The sequence below is a fragment of the Anguilla anguilla genome, chromosome 16, assembly GCF_013347855.1.
Source record: "Anguilla anguilla isolate fAngAng1 chromosome 16, fAngAng1.pri, whole genome shotgun sequence".
NCBI lineage: Eukaryota > Metazoa > Chordata > Actinopteri > Anguilliformes > Anguillidae > Anguilla > Anguilla anguilla.
The window spans coordinates 7,594,656-7,618,765 of record NC_049216.1 but is presented as its reverse complement, the minus strand read 5'-3'; the positions used below and the strand labels follow the sequence as shown (position 1 = coordinate 7,618,765).

The window sequence follows — 24,110 nt, the reverse complement described above, 5'->3', positions numbered from 1 at the left end:
CTGTTTGCAGCAACTGCGGGGCTTCGAGAAAATGACTCAGCCTTTCGTAACGCAAACCGAAAAACAATCAGTGACAACGAAAGACGGAAATAATCCCGCTCGGGTTCGGGGGGATAAAACAGACCCGCACGGTGCGTCGCTCCGGCGCAACGCCGAAATGTGATAACAGACGTTAGCGGACGGCGTATTTCTCTCTGTGTGTTTCCTCTACTGTAATAACCCGGGGTCCGCAGAAGCAGACTCGTGCCGCTTCTCACACCTTTAATCCTCTTTTACGGCCTCGAAAATGAGGAGTCGCCGCCGCCACAGCAGAAAATCATTTCCACTCGGCAGCCTTCCCGACAAATCCTCCAAACATTCGGCTCTCGGGGGTTCTGTTGGGCTTCGCTGCCGGAGCTGGGAAACACCAAGCCCGCCGCACACGAGGGCCTGACAGCCAAAAATAAAAAATGATTTTACGCCGATAATATCGGGTACAAGTCATACGATGCATTTTATTTCTCTTACCGAACGGACTGAATAGCTCGTTTGTCAGGTGAGAAGACAGGACTTTTTACGGAGTAGCACACGCGGGTCGCGTGCGTCCGCTGACAAACTTAAGCGCTGCAAGCGCACATTTGACCCGGCCTGTCCGAGCACGTACTCGTTCTCTGTAGCGTGTGCTTCTGCCGCAGTGGTACATCTTGACGTTTCAGGCTCGCCCTCCCGATCTCCTAATTTGCATGCAGCCCAGAGCTAAAGATCAATCACAATCAATTATTTAGCGCCCCCTCCTCCTCCTCCTCCTCCTCCCTCCTACTCCTCCCTCAAGACGCACAGGGCCAGAGCGGCGGGGGCGCGACCGAACTGCGGTTAAGCCGCGACCTAGCCGGGCGAGGCGGGCGCGGCGTGTCGTAGCCACTCTTCACAGCGGTGAGAGACGGCATCATCTCCAGCAGGGTCAGCCGCTCGTGGGAATGTGAGGTCGGCCTCGGGTCTGAGCAGGAACAGGCTCTATTTCCACAGGGGATTCAGCGCAGCCTGCAGAACACCACCCCACACCTCCACACACCTACCACCTCCACCCACACACCGCCTCTACCCACCCCCTACCTCCAGCCATCCATCCATCGCCTCTACCTACCCACCACCTCCACCCATCCATCACCTCTACCCACCCAACACATCCACCCACACACCACCTCTACCCACCCAACACATCCACCCAAACACCACCTCCACCCACCCAACAATCACCTCTACCCACCCAACACCCCCACACACCCACCACCTCCACCCATCCATCACCACTACCCACCCAACACCCTCCACCCACCCAACACATCCACCCACACACCACCTCCACCCACCCAACACATCCACCCAAACACCACCTCCACCCATCCAACACATCCACCCACCCACCAATCACCTCTACCCACCCAACACCTCTACCCACCCACCACCCTCCACCCATCCATCACCTCCACCCCCCTCCCCCCACCACTAAATATTTGGGAGGCATTTTCACTTGTGAGGAAATACATTTGAGTGCATTTCCTCACAAGTGAAAATGCCTCCCAAATATTTATCTGTGAACTACTCTCAAAATGGAGTAGGGTCCTCTACAGGTGGCATGCAGGTATAAACCGAGAGAGGCAAAAAAAATAAATAAATAAAATTTTTTTTAAAAAGAGGCGGGCAACTGGTATTATGCATCAACCACCTGCCCATTTCAAACGCGGCCCATTTTTTACCATCTGGCCCCTCCCTCCCCTGTCTGTAAGGCTCGCTCATCAAGTTACCCAAAATACCCATTCCACTCCACCCACTCTTATTTTGCTTATATCTTTTTCTGTAACCACCCCCTTGGCTCAAAGTGAATCTTGGGGGGGGGGGGGTTTAACTTAACGTGAACTTTAACGCCCCCCCATGCATTTCCATCCGCACCAGGTAGGTCCCCCACCCACAGGAGAAGCAGCAGGAGACTTTGCCGTTGTTGTGAGGCACAGAAACAGCCGCAATCTGCCTTCCCTGCTGATGTGGGAGGGGCCGAGGGATCGCAAAGCCCCACCCACTCACGTTGCAGGTGAAACAGAATAGAGATTAACAGAATTATGATGTTTATTTTATCTAAATTTTATTTTACTAGGAAGACCGACTCAGATTAAAATGTCTCTTTTCCCATGGAGACTGGGTCAAGAGAAGATACAGAAAAAATTGAATATAATAGAACAGAATATAATAGTAGAAGGAAACAACTGAATAATAGAATGGAACAGAATAGAATAACAGAATGGAACAGAACAGAATAACAGAATGGAACAGAATAGAATAATAGAATGGAACTGAACGGAAGGATGCCGTTCAAGGCGCAGATTCTCAAAAGTGAACGCAGACTGCTTATCCAAACATCATTATTTTCAGGTCACGACCCCTTTCATTCGTACCCCCGTTTCCCGCCTGAGGGCGCGGGGCTGTCAGCAGAGGCAGGCGAGAAGGCCAGCGCTGGGCTAATGTCTCCCGACAGCTTTCTGAAGCGCCGCACCGCTAACGCCCGTCGCTAACGCCCGTCGCTAACGCCCGTGGCTAACAGCCCCATTAGGGCCGGCGGAGGCTTCTCCCGCTAGGCTCCGCTAGGATCCCCGCGTCCGAGTCACAGGGGCAGAGGACCAGGGAAGCTCTCCGCCTCCCAGCAGCCCCTTCTCTCCAGCGCAGCGCCTCCCGGGCACCCATTACACGCTCGGCTCCACAAATCCGATCTCACGACACGGTTTGCGCGCTCGCGAAGAACGGCATCCGAGACGCTTTTATGCAGCGTTCCCCCACCAGCCGATTAGCCCCCCCGGTTCGGAACAGGCCAGTTCAGTTCCCGGACCAAATCATCGACTCTCTCAGTTAAACGACTTAACATTTCTGTCTTACCTTTAACCCTTCCGAGATTATTCAAATACACAGAAAATAAAGGTTTACTTTACACTAACAACTTCATTTACACGATGCACTTATCCAGAACAACTTAAAATATAAAAGAAAACATAAGGGAATTCATCCGTTTAATATGAGCTGCAGTGCTGGGCCTTGGCTAACAGCATTCCCAAATCAAGACCAGACCCTATACACCCTATATAGGTCAGGGACATATATTGATTATGAGGTATTAATTATTCAATCAATCAATCAATCAATTAATCAATTAATTAATTAATAGCATTAAGTGGGGGGGGGGGAGTTTCAGCAACGTTGAGCTGGTTTACATCCAGATTAGTTCACAAGTTCCTTTGCAGTATCCAAAATATGGCATAATGGCCACAAATTTTTGTGAAAAAGTGAACAGGAAGGCTGGGCTAATTTTTGCAGGGTATTTTATGTGTTCTGAATGTGCTGACAGACGGACATTTTATTTACGGTGAGGGAACGGAAGTAAACGTTTATTTCACTCAATGATTATTTATTTTACAAATTCATAATATGAATATATTATATCATATCTATTTCATACAGAATATTACATATTCTTGATTTTAACATCAACACATCCACCTGAATGTGGAAATATAATCGCAATTTCAACACGTTTTGTTATTGGACTGTTTGGATTAGTTATAAGAAGCATGTTTCAGGTCAGAGATCGTTAACTTCATTAACAAAGATCGTACTGAACACAATTCAATGGACAGCGTACGATAAGGTAACCTTGACGTGAAAGAGAATCTCACACTGAATAGTGCATACAACAACCAAGAAAACAGACATTTGATACTAGTCAACACTCCAATAGTCGTGCATTTGTATTTTGTGTCAAAGTATAATTGAATAAACTTTATATAATGTAATTTATTATTTATTTAAATAAAGCAGCAATGCGTGTATAATTCGTAGAATACATTTTGAAACAGAATACTTCCAAACCGTTATCTTTTGTCCAAATCATGCGTGCAGTAAAATGTCCAGTATTAATTCAACTCATGAGTACACATGAGTCCAATAGGACCCAAATGTACTCCGTAAGAGTTAATTTAACAATATGAATAGCCTCCTAGTAGAAGCGCAGTGCTGGTTTACCGTAAATCAGAAGTTTACAACAATTTACATAATTTTCACAAGAGTATATGTGCCTCAAGATGAAAAGTTTAAATGATAAATAATCTAGTAGTTTTTCACAGATCTTTATTATGTTTTAGCGTGTATGTGTGTGGGTGAGGGGGGGCGAGAGGGGGGTGGTTTGCAAGATACACTACATAAAACAGCAACATACGCTTTATTAGCCATAGAGGTTTAGATTCAAAGGAGTTTTTGAAAAACGCAGCAATAATTTCAGAAGCCCGCAGCATTCGCCACAATAATAATATGAGCTCGAGGCATTGCTCCTATCAGTTTAATTAACATTCATTTTCAAAACCAAGCACGCTGATCAAAACACAGAATTGAACATTGGCTATGCTATCAAAACATGTTTACAGTTCAAACGAATAAAAGGCGATGGGCAAAATAACAGAAGCTCCGCTTGACTTCAAGGGGTGGGCTTGGTAGAGTGTGGTGGGGAGGGGGAGGCTGGAACCTGTAACCTGGGGCAGGAGGGGGGGTTCACATAAAAGTTCAAGGCCCAAGGACTGTATCAGAATAAAGTTGAAGTTGTGGGGGGGGTGGTGGTTGGCACAAGAAAAAAAAATTATAGAACAAACCGCATCAGCAAATAGCAATGGCGGTCACAAGTTCAGTTCAGTGACAGGGACACAGACAGACACTTAGCAGGCAAATTATCAAATCATCCCAAAATAGTGGGCTCAAAAATGAAGAGAAATGACTCAACATCTCTGTGACCCACTCTCTACAAAAAACTGAACCTCTGGTATTTCTGTGAAAGGGCTGTAATTTGGAATCCACTTGTATCCAAAGCTGGTGTAAGGAGCACTAAACCTGGACCAGTGAGCAATGCAAAAAAGCACTATGGCTTTGACTGTTTTTCATAGTTCTGGATGGGTTTCTGTTTGGAGAAAGCCAAAGTAAGCCTTCAACCCACAATGAATGAATGAATGATTTCATTTATATAGCACTTTTCGGAATGCTCAAAGCACTTTACAGTGACGAGTGGGAACTCACCTCACCCACCACCAACGTGTAGCGCCTACCTGGGTGATGCACGGCAGCCATTTTGCACCAGAACGCTCACCACACATTAGCTAAGGTGGAGGGAGAGCACATTTTTAGCCAATTAAACAATGTCTGGTGCCAACTGTTAAACATGGCGGCGAACGTGAAATATTACGAGCAGTCACCTTTCTCGTGGGATTCACAAAACCAAATATAACGGCCTAGCACATGAAGCCATTTTCCAAGACCAGACAAGGAACGCGGCGATGTCCCCATATTCCGAGATGACAAATCTCCCATGCACACTGCTAAAAACAAATTCAAGAGTGGGCTCATGAGCACCAGGATGAAGTCAAACACCGTCCCTGGCCTCTAACTGCTGTGCAGCTGTAGTGCCACCTAATGGCGGCCAGCTGCAATAGCCTGCACAAGGACCCTTGAAAAGCAGATTTGTAGGCTCCAGCCCTGGGGGTCCGCGGTACTTCCTGGTTTTTTGTTGCGTTTCCACATTCCAAATGATTCATTAATGTCACCGATTGGCTAAAGAGTCCGCAAGCCGTGTTTACAAGGTCCAGATTGGGTGCTGATTAAAATGAAATTAAAATCAGAAATACCTGCGGACTGTAGTCCTCCAGGAAGTGATTTTTCCAGCCCTGCCTCAAAGTCAGCCAGAGAAGAGTGCTGATCTAGGATCCTCCGTCCGTATCAAAACATTATCCATAAGCTAAAAATCAAAACCGATGCTCAATCAGCTGGCTTGCTTCTTGGGGAAGTTGGAATATACACTGCAATATATTGTAAATATGCTGACTTTTCAGAAAATATCTGAAAAGCAGCAATAAATCAGATATTTCTCCATATATTTGCCAAATGCTGAAATGGCTTTTCTGATCTTTAGAGCACATTTTACTTCAGTAGGCAGACATCTGCAGACGCAGACGAGGCCAGAAGAAAATACAAGCTGACTATTTTTTTATTGAACACTGGAAACATTCTCCTCGTTTTGAGCTTTTCCACTGGCAAGCACAGTAAGAAGACCACTCATCTTATCCATACCACTCTGTTCAAAATGCTTCTGCTCATTTTTTGTTTCAAAGAATACAAGTACCCCTGAAGGAAAAACAAATGACTTAAAAACAACCGAGAGGTCGAAAACGCAGCTAAAATTAAATGTTTCAAGAAAGACAGAACATCAGGGAACATTCCCATTAGGTTGTCACTTGGTTCTTTTAGCAATTAGATCTGTTTGAAATTTCCCCAGTTTCAGAAAGCGTATATTTACTCTTCCATCAACGTCACAGAGAAGTGTTCCAGGCATGGCACGTATTGGCAACATCCTCTGAGGGCTACCATTTAGTATTTAGGAAAAACATCGCAAAGGCTAACTTCATGAATGGGCTTACAGTCCTAATGGTACACCAAAATAATATTTAGTACTGAAAAAGGAAGATGTATTTAAGGCTAACATTCCAGATAAAATTAACATGAATACCCACAATCTCAATCCCGCAATTCAGCACATTGTGTTGCAAATTTGTATGAAATGTGCTCCATAAATAAAGGCTGATTGATTGATTGATTGAATCTCAGCTGTTTTTTAACTTGAATAATAAAACTGAACAGCATTCTGCAGCCTTTGCTGCAATGTTCCTTGTCGCTAAAAAAAATGTTCAAAAGTGCTTCCAGGAAATGTACGAGAGCTTGCACCAAAAATTAATTAACATTTTGGGAATATTCTCAGAATTTAAAAAACGGACATATGAAGCTGCCGGCCATTGAACCAGCGAGCCTGCAGTTCGGCAGGTTTGAATCTCAAAGAAACTACAGAAACCAACAGAACATTCATTTCCATTACAACACTGACCGAACAACAAGTTCTGTTACAGTAATAAATTTAGCAAAAACGTCTGCCTCATGCAACCATAGACAGCAAACAGCCAGAAGAAAAAGCCTCGAGCTTGCCAAATAATCAGCCAAACCAAGAGCATTTTTATGCTCAACTTCCCAACTCAATGATCCAGAATTAATCTACCCACAATGCACTTGGTCCTAAACTTAAATCTATATGAGACATTAAAAATGATGCAAGTGTAACAATTCCTCAATTCTTACATTGTATAGTTCTTCAACAATCACAGGGCACTGGCCTACAGATTTTAGGGTTTTAAAAAAAGTATTTAAAACTCAAAGCAAAGGATCAAATAGAAGTTTCAGACTAATGGAATAATCATATTTAATACTCGGTGTTACATCCGCACCTGCTCTCATACAGCATCTGAGAGCCAGGAGTGCTGATCCAGGATCAGTTATTTAACTTTACTCACCATGGAGTAGGCTGGGTTACTGAGGCAGGAAACCTGATCCTAGATCAGTAACTCGACACTGAGATCCTATTATTCATTTAAGTGTAATGTTAAGAACTGGCTTATTTAGAACCAACAATGTCAACACTGCTGCCGTTTTTATCCACCTTTAACATGACTGTACTCACACTGTACCTGTATTATCGGCTATTGGTTTTTGTCCGCTCATATTGTTTAATTGTATTGTGTATGTTTTTTATCACAATGTAGTATGTTTTTAACTATTGTACATATTGTATTATTTTTTTATTATTCTAGGATGCCTAACAACATCAGGCAAAGGGACTGCTGATGAAAACTAGCCTTTTGGCTAACTCGGGTACATTTACATTTGTTTACATGTTGATTAATGTACATTGTCCCTTTTCAAATAAAGAAATGAATGAATGAATGAGACGCTCTACTCTACGTGCACAGGCCCTGTTCGTGAGCTGGCCAATGGGGCCCTCTTCAGGAGACAGCGTCCCCATATCCTCAGGTGACTTTGTTATCCGCCGAAGCGTGTCGTGCTCTGGAAGCAGTGGAGTCCATCTGCATTATTTAAAAATAAATCGACTGGCTGTTTCTTTTTGCCTACAGTAGGTAGGGGGACCGAGGACGTGCCAAATGCGTTTTGCGAAAAGGTGCACAAGCCAGGACAGCACAGTGAGGAACCGGCACTCAGAATACAGAGTTAAACGCTTTCAAAACGACAGCACGTTTTTTTTAAGAAATTAAGAAAAATGTGGCAATGCATAAACATCCTCAAAATAAAACTTCTTTGTAATAAAATGTAATATATCATTTACACCCTATTTTAAAGATTTGGTATTTTGATATTGTGTATGCGGAACTAAGAAAGGCTCTCAGAAAGCCTCCACATCACTATGCCAAGTACACCATGCTATAATTGAGCATGCTGTGTTCTTAAGAGAACGTCATCTTTTTATTTTGTCTTATTTTGCTGCATCCAGAGTCCACAATCGGGATAATTACACGCAGCGTGCAGTGCACCAGACCCCAGCGCTATGCAGGATCGATAACTGGAACATTTTCACTGAGCGCTCACTGGCAGAGGAAACCAACAACAATGCGCAGCATCGTCTCATTCAGAACTGAGAGACAGAACCACCTTTCACAGCCCAATGAGCGAATATATATATGGGGTGTTGAGAGAGGGCGTGCCCAAAATCTCTAAAATCCATCAAGAAATTATCTGCACCGGGTTTAACACAAACAGCCACTAGTGGCAAGCCCCAACTATAGTTCTCCATCTCTCCCCTCCATAAAGTTATGGAGTTTGTTTTCCAAATATCAATATTTGAAATATGCATTTCATGTACAATACAGGTCGCTCACCCCAATTTTGTATGGTTTATACCTCCATGCAACCTGCAAAGCATCCTAAACCATTTTGACAGTAGTGTACAGATATAATATTTGGGGGGCAGGGAGTTTATCCTCGCCACTGTTGCCTTAGGCTTGCTCCTGTGGGGGTTTTCTGCCAGGGTTGTCTGTGAAGCGTATTGTCACAATTGTTTGTGAAATGCACTATATGAATACATTTTGATTTGATTTGATTTTGATTTGATTTGAGGCATCTTCACTTTTCTGAGGAAATACATGAATGTACTTTGTCTGTGGGTGGAGGCCGATGGTGGGTCGGGTAGAGATGGTGTGTGGGTGGAGGTGTTGGGTGGGTGGATGTGTTGGGCTACAGGCTGCGCTGACTCCCCTGTGGAAATAAAGCCCATTCCTGCTCAGGGTCTGACCCCAGGCCAACTTCACATTCTCATGAGCGGCTGACACTGATGAAGATTATTTAGCCTCATGCCTCTCGTCTACCCCTGGATGAGCTGGTATTAATTTGGGAGGTATTCTGTATGTCGTACCAAAAAAAAATAATTTTAGTGTATTGCTGGCCATCCCTGTCTTCAGATGGCAGTTGGGGCCTACCTTCTGGGGGGTCCTCCCGCAGATAAGGCGGAAGCTCCTCGTTGTCGGGTGATGAACTGGCCTCCTCCACTGGTTCGGTTTCTGCGTTGGGTCCCTTGGAGTAAAGGGATAAGAAAGACAAACTCAGCTTACTTACCTAATGCTAGTAGGTCAACAATGCTTCATGTTTATGTGTGTATGTGTGTACATATGATATAGCCTAGGCCTAACATGAAGGGCACCTGTGCTTTCCAGTCCATACAGAAGGGCCCTTTAGGACTGAAGGGGCAGGGGCATGAGCCACTGTTGGGCCCTTGTATGTTATCTTACACAACATTTTTGCTACTACAGGTCTAATTGTATTCTTATATTATTCACACACTTTGCTATTTAAAATACATTTGCCACTTATACAGGCCTAATTATTCATATTAACATGAATTAGAAAAACACTACATGAACCCAAAACCAAAAGGGCAGAGTATGTGTAACGTTAAAATACTGGGCGACCTCATTTCATAGACTAATATACGACGCAACAATATGTAATATAACTTGGCACGTGAAGATTATTTGAAACTAGCAGGGATCATCTTGAGAGGATGTCATACCTTTACTTTTAGGCGGACACTTACAATTAGTTAGTTCTACTAGCAACAAACAATTTTCCTATTTGGCTACTCTAAACGCCCACCAAGGTGAAGCAACACATGGTAGTTTCTGGTTTCCTTCTTGTACTTAATTATGTTAGTCTTGTGCACGTACACAAGCGAGCTAAGAAGGTTACACTATACGGATTAGTATATTTTTTATTCACACTGTTTGTTTGATGCTTTGTTGCAAGAACGCACGCACGAGGATGCGTGACCGTGTTGCAAACGTTTAATGCAGCACGTACGGTATACTGTGTTTGGCCATCATTGTCAGATCAGCTTCATACTGCACAGTCCGGTCCATCAGACACCGTCAGTCAATCACTGGTTATTTATAGCTGTCAACAGTGTCAAACATTTTAACTGTTTACGATTTCAACAAAAAACAACCCCCCACGACTCACCTTCATCGCAGTTGCAAATAGGCTACAGCAGGGCGGTTCACGACAAACTCAGCAGGCTATATGGAAACAATTTCAGCGAGTAGTCCTTGGGAATTGCGTTTGTTATAGATAACCGTAATGGCCGATCAATCGTTTTTTACAATTAAGCAGTTGATGTAGGTTTTCCAGCTTAAATATAGCAGGAAGTGACGTTTAAATGTTTACTGTATCGAATTGCGTGTATTGTTGTATTACACAATTTCAGTCGACAGAGGGAAGCAGCGTGCTGCTGGCTGCTGCTTCGCTGTGAAAGCGTTGCCTGTTTTACATATCATTGTAATCAAACGTTGCTTCTGCAATCAGGTTAAAGTTTCACACGTTTAACGCCTTAACGCGCACAATGCATCACTCTTATAAGAGCATGAACAATAGTAACCAATTATCCATGAATAGACAATCATGCATTATTTTAATTAGTAATTTGTCTTTTCTGCTTTGTGGAAGTAATTATACCTGTGGAACTGGGAAACTGTTTTATCTTAACTTTTATTATTGTTTTATTATTTACCATTAACAAAACGTGGCTGATGGGCTGTAATTAATTAAAGTTGGGATTATAGGCTACAACAGAGATTTTTTATTTTTTATTTAAATGCTAAAAAAGCAGCAGACAACAAAATAGCCTACGCAAATTGGGTCCCTCCCACCAAACAGCGCTGGCCCAATGTTGACTTTGTATGGGCAGTTGGGGCTCCGGTATCTCGGAGTTGGCCGTGCACTGAGGCAAAAAGGCTTGCCCGCTGAATGCCCTTAACGAAAATCAGCTGGGGGCCGAGATGGCTTACCAGTGAAGACACAGACAGCAACACTTTGACAGTTCACCTGTTTCTTTGTCGGCTGTTGTTCCCAAAAGTACTTGTAATGCAGCACGTGAATTTATGTAGCCTATGATGCATAACATTGGGTCTTTTCTCACTACGCGAATAATAATAATAGTCCACCAAAAAGGAACATATATATTTATAGTGCTCCTTAGTGTTGTGCATAATATCGTTAAAATATATCTGATCAAAAATATTATTATTATTTTTTACATTTCTTCTAAACACGGCGCATTAATGCTTATTCTTCTGCCTAGTTGGCTTTGCAGAGGTTAGGTCTGAATAGAGTTCACTGTGTGAACTAAACTGTGTTCTTGGCTAGAAATAGCTGTACAAAATAAGTATTGCACCTTACTGAACCTGTGTTTAGCAGTTGTCTATGACCATGAAATGCACTTTTTGTACGTCGCTTTGGATAAAAGCGTCTGCCAAATAAATGTAATGTAATGTAAATGTAATGTGTGACGCAGCACTTCAAGGCTGGACTTAACTAGGCTACTTACGGTAACCGTAGTTACGCCGTCATGAGGTGAACTAATCCAGGTGTCAAGGTGAGTTGTTCTTCAATAAAATATTGATGAAATAAGTAACGTTGGTTATCCTTATAAATGTGCTATCCTTTGGTCGATGGAATAAGATACTAATATTTTTGATAGCGTATTTTCTTAAATTGTATGCGTTTGATAGTTACAAACGTGAATGAACTGGCGCTGTGTCTTGAATAGTCTGTTGTTCGAGTCTAGTAAGGCTAGCTAACGTTAATCTAAATCTTGTTCAATAATCGCCAATGTTTGACTTAGGAAGTCTCTTCTAATTTAAGTTCATCTATATAACGTTCAATATAAGGTAAAATGTTTTATTTGTTCAAATAAAAGGAAACAATTTCTTTCATCGACCTGTTTATTATTATGTGTGAATGTGTGAATTTGAGGTAAGGCTAATTGAGCTATTTTTATCTTTATTATAATTAATAAAGGGGAAATATGGGGATTAGTAGTGGCAATGTATAAATCCCAACTGGCAGTGTAGACTGCTCACAGCACTGGGCCAATTATTTTGGGCCAGTGTGGGCATGTTTGTGTGTTAGGCATGTGTTGAACAACCAGGCCGTCGTTCTGAGAGTGTAGTGACGTGGAACTTGTTTTGCTGATGTTCAGGCAGTGGCACAGTTCTCCGAACACCCAACACTTAAAATTTCAGTCCAGGTGATGCAGCCATTTTGGATAGCAGGCAGTCTGCAATAACAGTGATTTCCTGTGATGGGATGGCATATGCTTCCGGCCACTCAGTCCAGTTTTCCATGGCCATTAGCGCAGACCTGTCGCCCACTTTGGGGGCTGGAAAGGGACCAAGAATGTCCACCGGCTCCTGCTCCATTGGCACCCCACTGATCAGCTAATGCGGTGGCACTCTGAATTGTCACGCTACACTGGTCCTTTTCTTGGCCATGCAGTTGTCGCAGCACCTTACCATGGACCAGGTCCAGCACCACCAACTGCAGCCGACCAGCCCCCTCTCTTTGTCAGTCCATCTCTGAAAGAGGCAGTCCTGCTGGATGGTGAGGTTGTCTCACTAGACCTCCAGCTGTTTGACCACCAGGGTGAGTGGGGCCCAGGTAACTTGACTGTCCAACTTCCAGCGCCACGGTAGTACTAACCTGAGGTCCCCCTCAATGGCAGCTGCTACCTGCTCTCGGCAATGCCCCGCTGGATCACGGTGTGGACCTTGCCCGAAAGTGGCACCCTGCCCTGCTACACTGGATTGCGTGTCCGTGTTGCAGTACCATTTTCCGGGTGCTTCCGGGTACCACCTAACCCTCCATCTCCTCGAACTTCAGCAGCTATTATCAGGACGGGTAGTCTGTGCAGAGGAGGAATTCCAGGCCAAACAGAGAGGGAGAGTGCTGACGGATTAACCAAGGTGAGGACGAGGGCTGGGGCTACGGCAGCATGGAGGTGTTTGAAGGCCCAGTGTCACTCTGGTGACCAGAGGAACAGCCGGCTGTTCTGCGTCTGCTGGTGCAGGGGTCGCGCAACGTCGGCGAAGCCCGCAATGATGCGCCAACCGAGGCCAGCGCGACTCACCAACTGAGAGGCTTTGGTTGGCCACCACTGCAATGCCTGCCTTGGATGGGTCCAGAGCCACACCACCTGCTCTCTCACAGCATGCCGCAGGAAGCTGGCTTGCTGGCGGAACAGGTGATACTTGGTAAGGCTCAGGTGCAGGTTGGTGCTCCTGATTCTTTGCGAGACCAGGCAGAGGTGGCTCTGGCACCTCCTCTCTGCTCAGGCCCCTGGTTACGTTACTGGCTGCTGACGGGCAGCAGTCTGGCTGTCTCCCGGCTGGCGGTCGTGGGCCTAGTTGCTGCCGGCTGTTGAGCAGCGGCCAATACTGGCTGCTTGCTAGCAGTGGCTGATAATGTGTGCTGGTTGGCAGTGACTGATGTTGGCTCCGCTGACCCTCATTGGCTAAATGAGTCAACTGAACCAAATAAATTGGGAATTTGTCATTGTTAAAGGACCATAAACTTGTGTGGTTGAAACCCAGATAGAGCTAATTTTGAGAGTTTGTTTTACGTTCGTGACACAGGAGGAGGGATCTGAATGGGCCCATTATTAATGTCACACTGTCAGCTCAAACGTCTTTCAATCAAATCATGAGGACTGAGAGGCTCAAGCTGATTGGTTCCAATTGCTACTAATTGTTAACATTCACATAATACAAACAGGCAATATTTACAGAAAAGCCAAAAACAAGGTCAATATTGAGTAACAAAACAGAAATGTGTTGTTCCAGTAATGGCTTAATAAATTTGAAGTAATTGAAGCTTGTCAGAAATCGAAACCTAGTAAGTGTGCAACTTTGGACAAGGGCAGTGAAACACAAAACTAAAACACAAGAACACCTCAGGACCTCCACATCAGTAAAACAAACGTATCCTCTTACAGACTGATTGATATCTCAAGCTGTAAATAGTTATGGTAAGTTTACACAGGCACCTGGTGGTTTACTTAAAATAGACGCTGCTTCTGCAAATAGCACAGCCATTTTTTCTGACCAAGATGGAAGCGCTTTGGGAAAGCCATCTAATCCAAGATTGCTGGCCCCTGTTTGACCCCTGTTTGACCCCAGTACATTAGACTGGCAGTGCCCCCTGCGCTTTGCATACAGTGAAGTTTATATGAATCTCATAATGTACTCAACAGAGTAAAAGGCACTCTATCAGAGTTGATTTCACTCTGAAAATGTAGCAGTGCATGTTGGTTTTTTTGGGTGGTTTTTTGTGGGGGTATTGTAAGAGAGTGTGACCACTTGTCCACAGGGGGTGTGTGCGCATATGTGAGATTTTCATATGAAATAAAAGTGTGGCAGTTGGTCCGCCTGAGAGGCAGATTGGTCTCGGCTGTGCCGGCTGGTGGAGAGAGCACACCCACCTGGGCTGCCTGCGTTGGCTAATCAGCCCAGGTGCTTAAAAGTGTGCTGCTCTCCACAGTTCAGGGCCGAGACCGGGAGCTAACACCGAGAGCGCAGTTATGATTTTAGTTTCGTTTTATTTTGAGCACTGAAAAGTTGGAGGAGCTGGACCTGGCCGGGAAGGCGGGTCAGCTACAGAGCAGGGAACTGAAAAGTTGCTGTTCTGTTTCGCTTTCTTTTGTCTTTGTTATTTTAGCTTGTTGTTTTAGTTTATTGTTTTTTGCCCAGAACCCGTGAGGGGGAAGGGTGAAGTGGTCCGTTTATTTTATTGAATTTTTGTGGGTGCAGTAGAAACAGTGTTCCCCGCTACTGCCGCATCTCTCCTCTCAGGGGTGTCATGGTTGGCGTGTGACAAAAAGGCTGCCCAAGTAAAGGCCAGTTTAGGTATAGTGCTTTGAGAGAGTATTTGCCCCTTCCTGATTTCTCTATTCCTCTTTTACTGCATATTTGTTGCACTGAATGGTTTCAGATCTTTAGGCAAAATGTAATATTAGACAATGGGAACCTGAATAAACACGTTTTTAAAATAATTATTTATTTAGTGAAAAAAAAAGTTATCAAACACCCATATCACCCATTAGAAAACGTAGTTACTCTCTTAAACTTAATGACTGGTTGCAGCACCTTTAGTAGCAATAACTGAAACCTGTCATTTGATATCAGGCTTTGCAGAACTGCTTTAATTCAGACAAATTACGTTTTTCGAGCATGAATTACTTGTTTCAGGTCTTGCCACAGCATCTCTATTGGGTTCTAGTCTGGACTTTGACTAGGCCACTAAAAAAAACCTTTATTTTGTTTCTTTTCAGCAAATCAGATGTGGACTTTATTTTGTGTTTTGGATCATTGTATTGCTGCATTACCCAATTATGCTTCAGTTTCAGCTCACGGCCAGATAACCGGACGTTCTCCTTAATAGTTTTTTGGTACAGAGCACAGTACGTGGTTCCTTCAATAATGGCAAGTCGTCCAGGTCCCAAGGCAGCAAAACATCCCCACGCCATCGCACTGCCACCACCATGTTTGACTGTTGGTGTGATTTTCTCTACTGCGAAATGCTGAATTTGCTTTACACCAGACATACAGTAATGGAACCGGTGTCATCCAAAAACTTCCAATTTTGAATCGTCTGTCCGTAGAACGTCTGCCTTGCTACTCTCCAGTGAATCCCATTTTTGCCCAGTCCCTTTCCCGTTGCATTGTCATGAACACTGTCTGAGGCAAGAGAAGCCTGTAGTTCTTTGTATGTTCTTTTTGGATCTTTTGTGTCTTTGTGGATGAGTTGTCACTGTCGCTTGGAGAAATTTTCTTAGGCCGGCTACTGCTGGGTAGAATCACCACGGTTTCAGGTGTTCTCCATTTGGAGATAATGGCTCTTTCTTTGGTTCAGTGGAGTCCTAGAGCCTTTGAAATTGTTTTGTAATCCTTTCCAGACTGACATATTTCAAGAACTTTTTTTTTCAACTTTTCAGAAATTTAATTTGATCATGGCATAGTTGTCTTGTAGAAACTATGTAGTGGCTACTTTACTCTGATGGTAAAGTTCAATATGAGTTAAGTTTATATTCAACTGGGCTGGCTGCAATCAAGCCTGGCTGTTTTCACTTGGCTGAATCTAATTATCAATTAAATTTGGTGCACTGGTTGATACAGAAATTCCTTTTTCACATGGGTGATACAAACATTTTTTTAAAAAACATTTTTTCATTAAATAAATGAAATAATTTTAAAAATGTGTTTTGTGTTTGCTCAGTTTTCCTGTCTAATATTACATTTTGTCTAAAAACCATTCAGTGTAACACATATGCAATAATAGATGAAATTAGGAAGGGGCAAAATTTATTTTCATGACAGTATTTGTGTGGCTAGCTGATTTTAGGAAAATAGAGGTTATAACTGGATGCTACTGAAAGTGTAGATGTCCATGCTGGTTTAAGATTATCCCAACGTTCAGTATGCTCTGAGACACGTGCTCTTTACAGCATTAGTGGAGCCCCGTTATGTCACCACTCTTGCAGGGGTCGAGTTCAGCACCTGGGAAAGCACTTGGTGGAAGACATGGGGCAAGCAAGCACGAGCACGCAAGATGGCGAGGAAATGGACATCATAACTCTGCAGGCGATGTACAGAAAATTCGTAACGGAGTGTCCTAGCGGTGTTTTATTTTTGCACGAGTTCAAAAAGTTTTTTCAAATAGATCCGACAGGGGAAGCCTCGGACTATGCAGAAAACATTTTTCGAGCGTTTGACAAGAATGGGGTAAGAGATGACAGTGTATCGTGCTGGTTAAACTACATACCTAAACGCATAAATACGTGAAATCGCGATAGAATGTGTTGTGGTGGTTTGCGTGCGGGCCATTTGTCTTCTAATTGCGCTATTTCCTCCAATAGGATGAGACCATAGATTTTTTGGAATTTGTAGCAGCCTTGAATATCGCCTTCAGAGGAAGTTTAGAGCACAGATTGAGGTGGTCATTTAAAGTGTACGATAAGGATGGAAACGGATACGTCGACAGACGTGAGCTCCAGGAAATCGTTGATGTAAGTGTATTTTCATTTAATTCGATAGTAGGCTATATGTGTAGTGGGGAACAAAACAACTTTTAAAAAATGACCATGCGATCATCAAAATGAAAAATTATAATGATCTATTCAATCCAATAGCCAAGTGATTCATTGTTGTAAAAAACATTTGTTTCATCATGTATAACGTATTTTGTAAGAATATCCTGATGAAATTATAATATAAAAGCTTTCTGTTTGTGGTATCATTAGGGGTTAAAAAACGTTATTAAATCCAATAAAAGCAAAGTATTATTTAAAATGAGTAGCGTCCCATTTACTCATTGTTGGTTAATTTATCATTTTTCTAATTTATTACATATTCTACTCCTATCATGTTGAATAGCCACCGAACTGAAGCCTTTAGTGGGTGTTGGATTCTTTCTTGTCGCCCAGGCGGTTTTGTCTAAATGTGTCGAGCAGTGTTGCTGGACTAATCCTCTATCACTAATCCCCGCTGACCCTGGGTAGGGGGCTCAATAGGTAGCCTACTACCCTGTTGTCATGCAATCCTGCATTCTAATCCCTTAATTCTGTTGGTTAGGGAAAATGTGTGTTCTACCATAAGACCCGAGAAGGAATATTAAATAAAAGTGAAATAAGTAATATTTTTCGAAAATATTTTCACTGCAACATGTTATTTATTTATTTATATATTTTATTTTATTTTTGCCTTTCAAGACACCTCGGTCGAATGATTAAAATACCTTTAAATAAAATTATCTTGTCTCAGTATGATAGGGAAACGCAAGGTTGTACCGTGCGTGTTTACTGCGCGCCTGTGTAGGCCTTCATGCACATTTGTAAAGGAGGTCAATAATCCATAATCAAATTTTCTGTGTTGTTTAAAAATTTTTTTTTTTTTTCACAGTCGATTTGCAGGATACAGCAGAGCTGCAGAAGCAATCCTGATTGCCAAGCGCTCTCGGTCGAAGAGATCTCCGAAAGAATACTTAAAGTCGTAGACTCAGATGGAGATGGTAAGTATAGAATGGTCCGATAAAAACGAGAAACACAAAACGATAGGTACCCACTACACGCTACTGTTGTACTTGGTGTACAGTGCGTTATATTCAGAGATAATTTGGTGCTTGAAACGGGAAAGGGAAAACACCCCAAATACATGGATTTCTGGGCAAGAAATAAAGGGCCAAATTGAGTCGAAGTGATGCTCAGATTAAATCTCCCCAGCGATCTTATGAGATGTTCTTTTTACGCTCCTTTTTACACTTGCTGTAACTGCCAGGTATTGCCAAAGCCATAATAGCTGCTTTAGTTGTGTACTGAACTTGAAAATTATATTAAAGTATTTTGAAACTGAAAAATTCAGCATAAGTATAAAGGTATGGAACAGAGGGAAATAATTTGTGTTATTTATTCTGCTATTGTATTCTAACAAAATCCATTGGGGGTAGTATGTTGCAGTTAAAACTGTTCAGCCAGAGTTGATTTTTTTGCTGAAGATTTTTCTGTACATAAGTATTAGTCCTGAGTATTAAAGGATGCTTTGATCTTGAAGATTTGGAGTTAATCTGTGATTGCTGAACTATGTTCGTTTCTTATTCTTAGCAAGTAATTTGGTGAGTTTAGCCATCACTAACCTTTATTTATTAGTTCAAAATGTATTCATTTATATTTTAAAATTCAAACGTGTATTATTGAGTTTAATGTAAGGAGGAGTAGTGACTGAATTCAGGATACAACATTTTTACATTTGAAACAGTGATTCACTCAAGCCTGGCAACCCTTTTAGAAAGGTGCCCTCCTTTCAAAGCTTCTTGACTCTTATGAATTCATCAGAAAAGCCATGGATATTGGATACACAGCAGGGTTTCCCTCAGCAGTTAACCAAGCATAAAACCACAGCTATCCAGCTCTTTATGCATGGGGAAAATGTCCAGAAATAAATAGTCTGAATGATAATATTCCATTCACGTCTTTTGACTGATGATTAAAAACAATTAAGTTCATTAATAATGCTAACATTGTTAGTAGCACAATCTTTATAATTAACAAAGGCAGTCCCCATATTCTTTTACATAGATCAATATTTATTTATGACAAAAAATAGTTCAGTATAACTATCTCTTTTACCTCCGGACTCATGTAAATTATTGTGTGTGCATTTATTGTTTTAAAACTAAAGAAGTGTTTGTTTCAGTTCAGCTACCAAGCCACGTTTACATTTTATTCAGGCATCCCTAAACCATTATTGTCTTTTGGCTTTTAATTCGTTTTTTTTATTTTTTTATTTTATAATTGCATCAAGACGAAATTTCTCCGATTTCATCACTACACACCCTTTAGCTCAAAAATATGTTAAAAAACATATTTTACATAATTTACACGGGCAGATTTCATGGGTTGGCAGGTACTGTATGTTCCATTCATTGTGATTCTGTATCTCACAGGACAAATTACTCTGGAAGAATTCCTTGAAGGTGCACAGAGGGATGAATGGGTGAAGAACATGCTGAAGCTGGACATGAACCCTTACGCCTGGGTTTTGCAGCAAAGGCGAAAAAGTTCAAATTTTTGAAGTAAACCTCCAAATCGTGTCTCCCAAATGAAGCACCCAACTCTGACACTAGGACGGAGAGAAATGGTGCTTGTGGAGTTTCAAAAAAAATTCAAACCACACTAATGCCAGCTCTTGCTGGGAGGTTTGGTCAGCAGGGATATCACCCCAAAATAGGCCAGAGACAGAAACTTTATTTGAAACTGGCTTTTGCCACTGGTTAAAATTACTAACCATATTTTTGCCAACAATCACCAAAAAAATTTTAATTTCACATGGTGACTGGTTCCAAGTAGAATTGGTGACCATTGGCAGGTGATTCATTCGTGTCTCTTACGATAGGCCTGCTGCTCTCTTATTCACATTGTACAAAAAATCTGAACTGCGGTAACTGGAGAAAATGAATAGAGTCGTTACAAAGACAATGCCTTCTGGCATTGCCCGTAAATTACACGATTAACTGAATACACCTGAGCTGGGAACCCCATATAGTGGTACTTATTTTAGTTTCTTGTCCACGTCCTGAATGCCCAAATGAAACTGGGGCTTGCGCAACATATTTTAATTTCGGGATTTGGGTGATTGAGATAAGGAAATAAAGTCCAATTACATATATATGTAATACTACCGACACCCTTACAGTTAATGTCAACATTGCCTTGCAGCACTGAATAATGGGGATTTATAAAGGAAATGGCAATGGAAGGGGCAAACGCCACCCATTCTGAGGTTAAGTGATTGCATGGCTAAAGTGAGGATGCTCCTACCTCAAGTGTTCTGTGCAGTGTCAATAACAAGTTCCTTAAGTCAAGATTGGGCCTTGATAATCCGATCCATTCCAAGTAGTTTCCTTGTAGACCAGGTGTAGTCCTCTTCACCTGTGGAGGGTGCTGTATTTCTACCTCAGTTGGTACTTAAACTTAAAGCTGAATTCAACTGAATGTAGTACATACAGTATATAGGAAGTCCCATACATATTACAAATGTGTAAATAGGCTGCTAAGGGAGTTGTAAAACCTGAAGACCAGAACTCCTCACCTCCACTAAAGACATTTGTGTTAATTCTGTGTATTTAATCTATATTTACCAACACAAAAAACATTATAAAATAATAATAGAAAGATAAAATTATTTGTAACATATTTGTTGTATTAGGCCTATTTATCCGATCTCAATGTTTAACTGTTTTGTCTTTTTTTACATTGTACCGAGTTTATCATGTGTATATATGTAAATAAACAATATTAGTTCGATATATCAGTTCCAGCTTTTAATGTAGTAATACATTGTAACCTGTACAGGTGACGACAGCATTTTTTTATGGTATGTATGTCCTGCAGAATATACAGAGCAGAAAATGTGTTGTGTTCATTTATTTGAGTAGAGCGGTGGGGAGAGCTTTTGAGGGGCGGGTACTCAAAGTGAGAAAAGGGCACACCAAACTAGAGAAACAGTTTAACGATAACCCCACAGGTGCCTGTATGTGAGTCGTATAAACACTGCCTTTACTAAGGTAGAGAAAATGCATTGTCAGTCTGAATGGAGCATTTCAGCTTGAACACTGTCCCCACATTAGCAGACTCACGAAGAAAGTGTGATTCATATACCGACTTAACGCTTTCATTTGCATTATGGTAGCCTTGTACTGAGGTGTTGAATAAAAGGAAGTGTTGAATTAAGCATTGCGTTTTCATTTAAATTTAGCTCGAATGAAGCAAAGAATGAAAATGTGTTTTTGATTGTGTTTCGGAACAATATATTCGCACATGTTAAGTAAATGAAATAAAGTGAACAATTACTTTTACATTAATAGATTAATATTAACATTCACAAAACGTACCAATGTTAATTTTTGCCTGTTATAAATAGGCTGTTTTTGCTCTGTAAATGTTTTTTACTGTGTATGTGACCGTTTCCTGTAAAACTGTGCGATACAAATGCTATCGATTTGATTTGATTTGAAATATGACACGAATCATCTGCCTCCCAGTCTTTAAATGATCTCTTGTGAGCATTTTTGTCCGCCTTTATGTTTGCCTAATCTAGGTATTATCTGACTTATGGGTCATCCAGAGTACAAAGCCTCTAAGCTTTCTGCGCCTTTAGCCAAGAGGCTATGGCTGCATGCTACCATAAATAGCTCTGCTTTCGAAATAATTTGGTCCGTATGGTCATATGTTTTCTGTCAATAGCTATGGCTTTCAACTTAAAGGGCTTATCAACATCTCCCTTTTCTCATCGGCTGCTTAATATAATAAACAACATACATTCGATGTGCATTCACAACATTTACATAAAATGTTATCGCCACATTCCAACAAGGGAAGCTGTTGTGTTCTGTTACGTGTTGTCATTTGCTAAATAAGCACTTGAAAGCATTTTCGTTCAGTTACTGAACCACCATGTTAGCTAGTGTAAATGGATGCCGATAGCTTTCTTGTATTTGAAGGTAGTGAAGTGCATATGCATTTTAGATAGGGGGCAATGTTATTTTATTGTAAGCGGATGTTTATCAAATGCTGTCTTTCCTATTTACTTTCACAAGAAAATGGCAGGAGTTCTACTTTTAAAAAGTTAATTACCACCCAAGGTTATAGGCAGACCAGAAAGTAAATTGCCTGATCACTGAATTACCTTAAAGGCATATCTACTACCAGTTCACAGGGAATTGAGTTATTGGCTTTATTTTACCACATGAACAGTCTTACCATTAAAAAATGTTTCATCCTTCTGGGGCTTCTGCCCCTCCCCCCCCACCCCGAGTTTGCTGACCACTGCAGCCTCGTCCATCTCCTGGTTCAAGCCCACACCATGACACAACCTGAAGGCCTAGGCCAGTGGTCTCCAACCCTGGTCCTGGAGAGCCACAGGGTCTGCTGGTTGTCATAGTGACTCTGCACTTCATGAATCAATTAGAGCAGTTGATTACACAGTTAACTCAACTCACCTGGTGTCTTGGGTCTCAATTGGGTGCTGATTTTAAGGTGAAAACAAAAACCAGCAGACCCTGTAGCTCTCCAGGACCAGGGTTGGAGACCACTGGCCTAGACGCATCACCCAACGCATTTTATTGTTGTGCCGGGGAGTTTTTTTGTTTGTTTGTTTTGTCTTTTTGGGGGCTCAGGCCTGGGTTTTGCCCCATTTTCTTTTGTATTTCCACTGTAAAGCATCTTTGTGACAGTGTCTGTAAAAAAAAGTTCTATCCAAATAAAAATGGAATTGAATTGAATCATTTTAAAATTGAAACGTTGCTTCTGCATTAAGCTTTTAACCAAACATTTTCTGTAGGTGATCTGTAGCATTAAGCAGGGCATTATGACCCACTCTTCATGAAGCATCTATCAGACTGCTGTTTGTACTATCTATGGGCCTGTCAGCTTTTTGCTATATGACTTTTTGATAAAGACATATATAGCAGTCCACTAGGTGCACCAGAGCACTGTCACCTCACAGCAAGGTCCTGGGTTCGACTCCCATCTGGAACCTTTCTGTGTGCAGTTTGCATGTGTCTGTGTTCTGTTTCCTCCGAGTACACCAGTTTCCTTCCACAGTCCAAAGGCGTGCGGGTAGGCTAATTGGAGACTCTAAACTGCCCATAGGTATGGGTGTGTGAGTGAATGGTGTGTGTGCCCTGCGATGGATTGGCGAACCGTCCAGTGTGTATATCTGCCTCTCACCAAATGCATGCTGGGATAGGCTCCAGCCCTCTGGGTGACCCTGACCAGGAATAAACAGGGTTAGATAATGGATGGATGGGCGGATGGATAGCGGCACCAGCCATTTTGAATTATTTTACAGTAACTCCTAATCCTTCATTTTTAATGCTTTGCCTTATCCACCCCCAGCTAGCGAGACATGCATGTTTGAAGGCCGGGTCCTCCAAGCTTGATTAAGCTTCTCTAAGTTCCTGTCGAATACTGTCCCATGATTTTTGTGCATACACAGAAAAGGACACTTCATGTAGTCATACTACATTCTATGTCCCTGTGGCAGAGGCACCAATGAGTTATCCCAAAAAAAACTGGCTACGACAACTGCACTTTAGTGCAAAGAGTTTTTCAGTTTACAGTGCTCACAATTCACAGCCAAGAACGTGGGGAAAAGTGTGAAGAGATATAAACTATGCAAACAGTGGTAAATATAATGCAAGAGTACAAACACACACACACACACAACAGCATGCTGTAAGTCTATGATGAGCTAACCTGACATGTATAGCCATTGCCATGCGGTCATGACCCCGCGCAGCGGATAAGTGGATTTGCAAAAACCCCTGACTGGGGGTTT

The 24,110-nt window shown here is 42.2% G+C and overlaps 2 protein-coding genes across 3 annotated transcripts in view; one reads left to right on the top strand and one right to left on the bottom strand.

The window, feature by feature from the left end:
* The window catches only part of LOC118215787 (transmembrane protein 263-B-like), an 88,337-nt gene extending 77,621 nt beyond the window's left edge, over nucleotides 1–10,716 (bottom strand). The window contains exons 1-3 of one of the 2 annotated variants that reach the window (XM_035396786.1): nucleotides 10,408–10,716; nucleotides 9,372–9,465; nucleotides 8,912–9,150 (exon numbers count right to left, since the gene is read on the bottom strand). In XM_035396786.1, coding sequence (XP_035252677.1) covers nucleotides 8,945–9,150; nucleotides 9,372–9,465; nucleotides 10,408–10,413 — 306 coding nt within the window. In that variant the 5' untranslated portion in view covers nucleotides 10,414–10,716 and the 3' untranslated portion in view covers nucleotides 8,912–8,944. Of the gene's footprint in view, nucleotides 1–8,911; nucleotides 9,151–9,371; nucleotides 9,466–10,407 lie in introns of those variants that run through there. The other variant, XM_035396784.1, reaches the window with a different exon arrangement.
* Nucleotides 10,717–11,807: 1,091 nt separating this feature from the next.
* On the top strand, nucleotides 11,808–20,086 carry LOC118215524 (guanylyl cyclase-activating protein 2-like). Its single transcript, XM_035396415.1, has 5 exons — nucleotides 11,808–11,818; nucleotides 16,760–17,000; nucleotides 17,135–17,284; nucleotides 18,177–18,285; nucleotides 19,717–20,086. The coding sequence occupies exons 2-5, from the start codon at nucleotides 16,800–16,802 to the stop codon at nucleotides 19,842–19,844; spliced, it is 588 nt and encodes a 195-aa protein (XP_035252306.1). The 5' UTR covers nucleotides 11,808–11,818; nucleotides 16,760–16,799; the 3' UTR covers nucleotides 19,845–20,086.
* Nucleotides 20,087–24,110: the final 4,024 nt, after the last annotated feature.

What these genes read in the sequence shown, in the direction of transcription:
- LOC118215524 (XM_035396415.1), top strand. Translation starts at nt 16,800, where the DNA reads ATGGGGCAAGCAAGCACGAGCACGCAAGATGGCGAGGAAATGGACATC. An exon ending in AGCTCCAGGAAATCGTTGAT is followed by an intron (nt 17,285 to 18,176) that starts GTAAGTGTATTT and finishes TTTTTTTCACAG; the next exon opens with TCGATTTGCAGGATACAGCA. An exon ending in CGTAGACTCAGATGGAGATG is followed by an intron (nt 18,286 to 19,716) that starts GTAAGTATAGAA and finishes TGTATCTCACAG; the next exon opens with GACAAATTACTCTGGAAGAA.